The following is a 10,137-nucleotide window of genomic DNA, read 5'->3' as shown; positions in this document are numbered from 1 at the left end:
CTCCACTACTTGAAGATGCTGCCATAAAAATAGGATCATTTATGCCTTTGCTATTCCAGACAAGAGGATTTTTAAAGAATTTTCCTATATATTTCTATTGAAAACTTTGATTGGCCATTGTGGCCCCGCCCTACCCCCTGGGGTTATGATTTGAACAAACTTAAATCTCCACTACCTGAAGATGCTTCCATAAAAATAGGATCATTCATGCCAAGCTGCCTTGGTGTTAATTACCTTGCATCAACTTTGACATTTTTATCTACTCGAATCATGAAAATAACGTAATTTCTCTTCTTATTAAGTTTCATTTAAGTAAATTAAACAAATATCAAAAATGACCTTCATGGTAAATAACTCATTTTGTTTTAAATATATATAATTTACGTGACTGTAAATTTACATTCAATTTGCATAACCAATCCTCTATGAAATAACGAAGCGCTCATTCAAACATATCCAAGTCGTTCAAGAATTTGAGGACGATAGTTCATCTGCTATGTGGAATACACGGGTTTTCTATTTATTTCTCTTTGTTTGGAGAAAATCATGTAGCTTTGAAAGCAAATCTATAAATAGTGATTACGCAACGGACAATATTGTAAAGAAACTCGGCGAAATAATGGAGCAATTCAAGACTTTGGAAACAAGGAACGGAGTCTTGGAGGGTGAAAATAAAATTCTAAATGAGAAATTAAAGGGATGTTTAGAGAGTTCGGAAATTCACAAAAATCTTTCCGTGGGAGAAATAAGTAATCAGGAAAATGAAAATGCAAAAGTGAAAGTAAACGTGAATACATTTCTATCTGAGATGAACCCCGATGACTTTAACAGCCGCTTACGTGAGGTTGAAAACAAAATAAACAGCGTTGCCATAACCGTGGATAAAATCAGAGAGGACCAGCTCACCACTGCAAAACAACTTTTGAAAATTACATGTGACATTTTTACGGGTAATTATTTACATGAGTAATGCTAATAATGATAAATTAAAATATACAAGGGGAAATTTGTTGAAATTAGCTAAAGTTTACTTACCACTATTACGATTAATATTAAATTATCGAATTTCCCTATATACATTTATATTATTATTACCATGATTACAGTGTATACTCTAAACATAATTTCTTGAAAAAAGAACACAATATGTTTTTTCTAATGCATAGCAACATTGAATCCATTTGATTGCTTGGAACTATACAACAAAGGGTGTGTTACCGGTGTCTATTCCATTTATCCCTGGAGTGTCAGTGACCGGTCACTCAGAGTTCTCTGTGATATGGACACAGCTGGTGGGGGTTGGACGGTATGTATGTTTTTAAATTGTTAATGTTGATATGTTTTTGACATGATACGTTTTTAGTCAGTGTGTTAAAATGATTTGTCATGGTGTATGTTTTGGTATGCTGTTATATTTGTAACAGAATCTTGATGTTTTTACGGGATCTTAATGATTGTTTTTGACATGATCTATATGCTTTTTTGTCAGGATATTTATCTAAAGATTTGGCAAAAACCACTTTATACGTTCGGCTTCCTTCAATTATTAATTTTGACTATAAATTGTAGGTTATCCAAAAGCGAAATGATGGTTCCGTTTCTTTTGCTAGAAATTGGACAGAATATCAGAAAGGATTTGGTCATGCCGAAACTGAGTACTGGCTAGGTAAGATGATTACTCCTCTATGGCACCTGATCCCACCTCTGCATGTTGTTTTTAGAGGTCTGTGTTTGCTCTTCTCATGATATTTACTTTTTGAATGGACTTTGGAGCTTAACTACTGTTCGTTTTCTCCTTCTTTTATACCTAAAATCAAAATGCAAGATTTTTTTTTTGAGTTTTACATGTTTTACGCAAAAATATTTTTTTTTATTAAACCATTGATTTTTGCATGTTTACAAAGAATATTTCTGCAAATTCAATATTCAAACTGCTTGGGTGAATTTTTGAATAACAAAACAGCAAATAAAAGATGTAACAAATAAAAACAAACTTGGTTTATATATAACTGTCAGAATTTACTTGACCCCTTATCTTATTTCTCTTTCTGGACAATATTTATATATTACAAGATATTTTAATTCTTCAAAGGAAATGAGGCTATACACGCACTAACCCTGAACACATCTTCTCTGTATGTAAAACTCCAGAAGAAAAATGGCGAAGAGTTTTATCAGAGTTACCCAGATTTTTCTATTTCGGACGCGAGAGATGATTATCAATTGCGCATTGGACCCCATTCTAAAATGTCTGCAGGTAAAATAATACACCATGAACAAGGTGCTCATCGACGACATGTGATATTTTAATTTGATTTTGCTAAAATCAATAGAAAAGTCTTTCTGAGTTTAATTTGTGTTCATGTCTGTAAATTTGATAATAACTAAATGTTAACCTTTTGCAACGTACTTTATTTAAGTTTCTGATGTCACGGAGTGCAATGGATTGACATCATTTCTCTGTAAAAATGACAGATGTATCAGTGATCAAAAAGAGTGTAATGGTGTAGACGACTGTGGAGATGGATCTGATGAGGAGGAGTGTGGTAAGCAAATTAATCAAAGTACTAAAAGGACCGGTACAGGGTGGCATGGGCGGGATAAGGTGTGATATTGTAGACGACTGTGCAGATGGATCTGATGAGGAGTAGTGTGGTAGGAAAAAATAATCAAAGTAATGAAAGGACTGGTATAGGGTGGCATGGGCGGTGTAAAATGTGATAGTGTAGACGACTGTGCAGATGGATCTGATTAGGAGGAGTGTGGTAAGCAAGATAATCAAAGTACTAAAAGGATTGGAATAGGATGACATGGCGTTTTTTTTTCAAAAGAATTGTTGAATTAAACTAGAGCAAAGCTCGTTGCAAAGCAACGAGTAGGTTTTGTTTTGACCAGAAGTGACGTCAACAAAAGAAAGCAATGAGTTAAGTCGTCTCCAGTCACTTTATAATTTCAAGTTTGCATCAAAACTTTCAAAAATAAACTATTTTTGGCTACTTCCGGTATGACCGGCAGTGATGTCGATGGACGGAAAATTAAGTTTTATGCTTCCAGTGACATATTTTACCCAAAAACTTGTCAAGAACGGCAAAAATATGCATTTTCTTACGACTTCCGGTTTGACCGGAAGTGACGTCGCCGGACGCATTTTGACAACTTCAATAGATTAAGCTTGACATTTTGAACAACTTTGCTTCTTGGGTGTATTACAAATTCTCAATACTTTTTGAGGTATCTGGAAAAAACTTTTGGCCCCTCTAGATCCCTTAATTTAGGAGTCAGCCCTTTTTTTGAGATATCATTTGAAAGATCTTGTAATTCTGCACAAATTTTATTCTATATGTTTTAACAAAATATTTTTAGTTTAGAAGATAAAAAGCAAAATACGTGTAAATTTTCGCTCTTTTAGGCGTTCTAATTTTTGACCCCTATATATCACCATTTTGAATAGAAAAATCGAAAAACAAAAACCGCCATGCACAACTTCAATCCTTGTATTATCTAAAATCAGTAAAATTTCTGCTCCAGCTTTAGCCGTCTCTGAGCCTTTGTCTGGAAACGAAAGCCTATAAATTTTCGTTTAAAGGGAAATAACTCAAAACCGGAAGTGACTTTTTGAAATTTTAAATAGCATCATCAGAATCAGTAGAAGGTCTTCCGTTGGAAACGGAAGACCTTAATTAACCAATCTTTACTCTAGAAAATTGTTTTTATGTTAATTGAGTCCTTGATTTTAGCTTATAACGAACTCCCTCGCAAATATGCTAAATTCGTGTAAAATTAACTCTGAAGTATGATCTAGGGTAATACACATAAATGGTTTAAGTTTAATTGGACAAAATCGCAATATACACTTGAACACTGATAATGCGAATCTAGATAACAATATACAAAGATCCGTTTAGGATAGTTTGCGAAGGTTATTTGCAAGTTTATTCACCCTTGTTCGTTTCTAGATGAGGAAGAATTGTTGGTCTTTGCATACAGAACGTCTCTAAACGTGATGTCACTATCCAACCTTACTTCCCATGTTGTCCCATTACAAGGCGTTAAAAATGCCATTGCTGTTGACTTTGATCCTGTAGAAAAACAGATATATTGGTCAGACGTTACACTAAATACAATCAACAAAGCCTTTCTGGATGGTTCGGGTAATTATTGAATACATGCTTCAATCCATAAGTGTTATATTAGTATAAATCGATGCATCGTAGTAATCGTATGATATTTTGGAGGAGGAAATTGGCTAGGCCACGGCATTATTGAGACCCAATGGCCATAAGCCTGTTTGAAGAGTTAAGTTGAAGTATTTATAACATTTCACATTTTTTCGGTTTGTGATTATTTTTGTCTTTCATTTAAACTAACACTTATAGTGAGCATGTATTTTAGGACAACAAATTGTGATCAATGGGGTCCCTCAAGCAAGTGGAATAGCGTTAGACACGGTAAATCGTAGGCTGTATTGGACAGATGCTGATAAAGGCACGGTTGAAATGTCAGATTTAGATGGTGGACAGAGGACGACGATCGTCACGGATGGCTTAACGATGCCAAGAGACATAGCAGTAGACTCGAAGAACAAGTAGAATTTTATTTAATTATACCCCCGCTTGAAAAGAGGGCGGGTATATAGTAATCGGTATGTCCGTCCGTCCGTCTGTTACGCTTTGGGGTACCTAGTATCTCTTATCCGCAACTCCTCTCATATCACTGAATGAAATTTGATGAATCTTTCACAGAATCTTTATTACATAATGCCATTGTGTACATGTACCTCCTATTTTACTTTTTGACCCGACACATAGTTTGGGTTTCCCACAGCAAAACATGGACACTGCCATTATTTTCATATGGGAGGCGGGGTATCATTTAGTGAGCTCATTTGTAATGCTAAGTTACGGTGTATAAGGCATACGGGAACCCGTTTTTAGTCTAATACAAAGTTTATAAAGTTGTTTGAAAAATAATTCTGATGTATTCATTTAAGGTAGAACCTATGTCGGAAAAGTCTTTGTCACTAGATTTTCAAATTTTTCAAAATGATAAATTAGTACCGGTACTTGCTTCTTAATCAGCAAAAAGCTCACGATATGTTTCCTTTTTTAAATCTAGTACAGCCTGTGAAACTTGGTATGGTAATTATATACTGCGACTACACATTTTCAGTTATTTTTGGGGGACACTTGTCAAGAAGAGAATATGAAAAATCACAAAAATACCTCTTCCAAGATCATCGTTTTTTGACTGCACAATATTAAGCAATATTAATATTTCTCAAGAATAATTTCTTTTTTTATTCAATTGACATAAAAGATACGTCAACATTTTACAAAAAAAGTAGGCAAATGAACTTTGTCACAATGTTTTCAATCTTTAATATGATGAATAACATACCCAAATGATTACAAAAAGGGATTAAAATATATACCTTTCACTTCTAACTAATGAGAGATAGGTTATTTACCGATGCTTATATTCTTGACCTTTTTGCACTTACACGGAATTTAATTATTAATGTCTGATTGGGTTTACTTTCAGATTAAAAATGTTTATCAAAAATTGTACTTTTTGTTTAAAAAGATCATATTTAATAGAAAAATTGTAATCATACACCAAGAATATGAATAAGTAACAAATAATCATAAAAAGGAATGCACATCAATTCATGATAGATATCAAAAAATGTACACACGGTCGCACGATCTACAACACGTACATCATTGACTTAGACTCATTTCATCAGGATATCACGTACAGTATTTAGTTGGCAACTGAAGATTTATTGGGATTTTTGCATTCCTTTAAAATGGTTACATACCATTTACATTATTACAGTAAGTTGTATACATTGTAATTTCATTACACAAGATAGTCTTGGATTTGTCAACTTAATTAAGGACAAGGTCTAGTAAATGAAAGGTACAGGTTTTCTCTAATTTCAGAAATATATTGTCATTAAGCAATATGACTCAAAAATATATAAATTGAATTAAGGTTATTTCGGCATGATTTTGAATTAAGGTGAAGATCTAGTAAATGACTTTAGACTGATTTTGTGGTGCTAGATTCATTATGACGTCATAATCAATTTCAACTTTCTTTTTCCCGTACTTTACGGCTTTGCTGAATTATGTAGAAAAAAGGGTATTTTCATGGCATTCAACTTGAAATCATATGAAAAGTAATCCGGATACCTATATTAAATTTGACATTATTTTAAAGAAGAGACCATGAACATACAAATTACCATTTTCTGAGAGACTGTAGGCAATCTGGATACATTTCCTTTGTCGAATATGAAAAAAACTCCCATATTCATGATTGGTTTTCTTAATTTTTCATTGAAAATGACTGTGTAAGATATGTTTTTTCATCTTGTTTACCTACAAATTATGACCCGAAAGACCTTATTTGGCCAAGCTTAAGTTATAAAGCATCATTAAAGGAATTTATTTCTCAAATTTTATAAATCTGTAGGCATCTTTCATTTACTAGATCTTGACCTTAAATTCTGTGGATTTCAAAGTGCAGTATTTTCTGTAAAGTGCGGGGAAAAGTAACATTGAATTAATTCTGACGTCATAATGGATCTAGCACAGGCTAAACACATTCACTAGTTATGATGTCATACGACGTAGGTTCTACGTTAAATGGTGTTTAAAATATTAACTTCACAAATGTAGATTCTTTTTACGGGTACTTCCTTATTTATTTATTTTTCTATTACTATCATAATGATCGTGCGCGAGTGAAAAATATCATGCCTTTCTCTTAAAATAACGAAAAGGCCTAGACGCCAAAAGGCTGAAGAACAAATGATAGAATTTGTAATCACTTTTTAGGTCTATTTTAACAAAAGGATTCCAAAATACTAGGACAAAGTTTAAAATATAAATCCATTTAAATATCATTTTTATGAACGCATAATGCCTTTCTAAAACTTAATTTCATTATTACATTTTCTCTATGTATGTTGCTTCCAGTACAATTCCTTACATGGCAAGATTTTTTTAAGATCGGGAAAAAAATTAAATAAAAACATGCCTCAATTAATTAAAAAAGTCGTCTATTAATTTTATCAAGTTTATTTGAGAGATGAAATCATCGTAAATAAATAAACAATATTTCTGCTCATCATTTCTGTGACGTGTCATAGTTGTGTAATAGTATTCTGTATTTTATCGCTTTACCATCAGTTACTTACAGAATGAAACATATAATTATATTGAATTTAAATGATGTTATTCAACAGAAAGCTCTATTGGTCAGACGTTGGGGGTGATACCAAGATAGAAAAATCAAACCTGGATGGCACAGATAGAGTTGTTATTGTGAACACTTCTAATGGATGGCCAAACGGAATTGCACTTGATACAGATAATGGTATAATATACTGGGGTGATGCTAGATTCCATCGCATCGAGATGGCCAATTTGGATGGATCTAATAGAAGCATTTTGTTGAGCAGCGAAGTAAAACATCTTTTTGGACTTAGTCAGCTAGGTATTGTGTTTTTCTTAGTAGCATTTTCCTGAGCATTCATGTAAAAACAGGTTTTTGGACTTAGTCTTCTAGGTTATGTTTTCTTCAACATGTGTAGGTAATGTGACTTTCCTTTCAAGATATTCAAGTATTTTCTCAGTAAACGTACTTGTTACATGTACGTATACACTTACAAAAACACCTACTGCAATTTTCAACAATGCTTTCATTAAATTTCAAATGACCTACAGCTATTTTTCTTAAGTACATTCGTTCGAAAAGGTTTAAGTCGTACATTAGTTTCTGTTAATTGTGTGGTTAATTGCCATTACAAAGACACGAATCTGACATCTGAATTCTGCACTTCATTAATAATTTCTTTTGAAAGAGACTCTTACTCACAATGTCTCAAATTGTTCCAAATACAGCTAAATCAATTACATATACGGCTTTAATATAAATTTTGCACTTTACTTCCGATTTAAATTTAAAAGTGTAAGAAATGAAAATAAAACATGCATTCTGAATTTATCAAAACAATGGATATAAAGAACAGTATTGAAGATCAAAAGTCCATAAACAATATAAAATATATAGGAGCAGAGCAAACACGGACCTCCAAAACATCAGAGGTGGAATCAGGTGCCATGATATAAGATAATTGTATTACAGCTTATTTTCTATCCAATTTAAGAAAGTACCGTATATGCTGTTGTAAATTCTGACCAATTCAAGACTTAAATGGGGCATAATTGATCATAATAACCTCGATCATATGAGTCCTTAGCTGAGGAAATCTTATAGCCCTTTTCCTATGACATATTTTGCCTAGGAGTTGTTCCCCTCAGCCGCCATCTTGTAGGGCAAAGAAGTGAATTTCCTTCTTTGAGCAACCAATTTTAAATATTCATGCAAGGAATATATGTGGGAAAATATATACATTTTTAGGTCACCTGAGTAAACTCAGGTGACCTATTGCTATCCGTTGTTGTCCGTCGTCGTCCGTCGTGCGTTAACATTTGAACATTTTCAGCTTCTTCTCTGCAACCACTCGACCAATTTCAACCAAATTTAATACAAAGCATCTATGGGTGAAGGAGAACAAAATTTTTGAATGTCATGATCCCTGCCCCCCTGGGGCCTGAGGGGTGGGGTCAAAACCACTAAATTAATGCAATCTTTAAAAATCTTTTTCTTTACTCCTGGACATCAAGTAGTCAAACTGTTTGCATGATTGTATTCAGCATTAAGTCCTCTACCAAAATTGTGAAATTCATGGCCCTGGGGTCAGGGGTTCTAGTGCTAGGGCGGGGCTAAATAAGTATATAGTGAAAATGCATTATTTCTTTGAAAATCTTCTCTGCTCCTGGGTATTAAATAAATCAACTAAGTACATATTTATGATGAGCAAGAGTGCCTCTACCAAAATTGTGAATTTTATGGCCCCAGGGTCAGGGGCTCTGGTGTTAGGGCGGGGCTCTATTGATTATATAGTGAAAATACATGAATTCTTTGAAAATCTTCTTCTCTGCTTCTGGATATCAAATAGACTAACTAAGTGCATAGGTATGATGAGCAAGAATGCCTCTACCAAAATTTTGAATTTTATGGCCCCATGGTCAGGGGTTCTAGTGCTAGGGCAGGGCTAAATAAGTATATAGTGAAAATACATGAATTCTTTGAAAATCTTCTTCTCTGCTCCTGGGTATTGAATAAACTAACTAAGTACATAGTTATGATGAGCAAGAATGCCTCTACCAAGATTGTGAATTTTATGGCCCCAGCATCAGGGGTTCTGGTTTTAGGGCGGGGCTCTATTGATTATATAGTGAAAATACATGAATTCTTTGAAAATCGTCTTCTCTGCTCCTAGGTATTAAATAAACTAACAAAGTGCATAGTTATGATGAGCAAGAGTGCCTCTACCAAAATTGTGAATTTTGTGGCCCCAACGTCAGGGGTTCTGATGTTAAGGCGGGGCTCTTATTGATTATATAGTGAAAATACATGTACATGAATTCTTTGAAAATCTTCTCTGCTCCTGGGTATTAAATAGACTAACTAAGTGCATAGTTATGATGAGCAAGAGTGCCTCTACCAAAATTGTGAATTTTATGGCCCCAGGGTCAAGGGTTCTGGTGTTAGGGCGGGGCTCTATTGATTATATAGTGAAAATACATGAATTCTTTGAAAATCTTCTTCTCTACTCCTGGGTATTAAGCAGATGAACTACCTATATAGTTATGAGCAAGGGCTCTAGTCTTCCAGAATTTTGAATTTCAAGGCCCCAGGGTCAGGGGTACCAAAGGGGGGGGGCTGTACTTAAATACTGAAAATGAATGAATTGTTTGAAATCTGCTCCTTGGTATTAATCAAATATTTTTGAAAAGCATGGATGCCTTATCAAAAATTGTGCAATGTGTTGATCTAGGCCTAAGGGTCAGGGGTTCATGTGTGGTAAAGGCACTACTGATTATTGCTGCATATTACTGATTAGTTGAAATGCATTTTTTGTTCCCCTACCCTACCTATGGGTATTAAGTAATCAAACTAAGCAACTGCTAAGTGTATAGTTATAATGATCTATGGTGCCTCTTTCAAAATTGTGAATGTCATAGCATCTGGCTTAAAACATGAATTAAATTCAATCAC

The 10,137-nt window shown here is 33.9% G+C and overlaps 1 protein-coding gene across 1 annotated transcript in view; it reads left to right on the top strand.

Moving 5' to 3' along the window:
• The first annotated feature begins 1,575 nt into the window (after nucleotides 1-1,575).
• The window catches only part of LOC134263015 (low-density lipoprotein receptor-related protein 6-like), a 13,071-nt gene continuing 4,509 nt past the window's right edge, over nucleotides 1,576-10,137 (top strand). The window contains exons 1-6 of the mRNA XM_062745656.1: nucleotides 1,576-1,666; nucleotides 2,093-2,257; nucleotides 2,421-2,546; nucleotides 3,957-4,151; nucleotides 4,393-4,585; nucleotides 7,256-7,506. Coding sequence (XP_062601640.1) covers nucleotides 2,248-2,257; nucleotides 2,421-2,546; nucleotides 3,957-4,151; nucleotides 4,393-4,585; nucleotides 7,256-7,506 — 775 coding nt within the window. The 5' untranslated portion in view covers nucleotides 1,576-1,666; nucleotides 2,093-2,247. The remainder of the gene's footprint in view (nucleotides 1,667-2,092; nucleotides 2,258-2,420; nucleotides 2,547-3,956; nucleotides 4,152-4,392; nucleotides 4,586-7,255; nucleotides 7,507-10,137) is intronic.

The sequence above is a fragment of the Saccostrea cucullata genome, unplaced genomic scaffold, assembly GCF_032062105.1.
Source record: "Saccostrea cucullata isolate Sc308-1 unplaced genomic scaffold, CSIRO_AGI_Scuc_v1 ctg3236, whole genome shotgun sequence".
NCBI lineage: Eukaryota > Metazoa > Mollusca > Bivalvia > Ostreida > Ostreidae > Saccostrea > Saccostrea cuccullata.
Note: the sequence above shows the minus strand (reverse complement) of the source record. Positions and strands in the feature narration are given on the sequence as shown.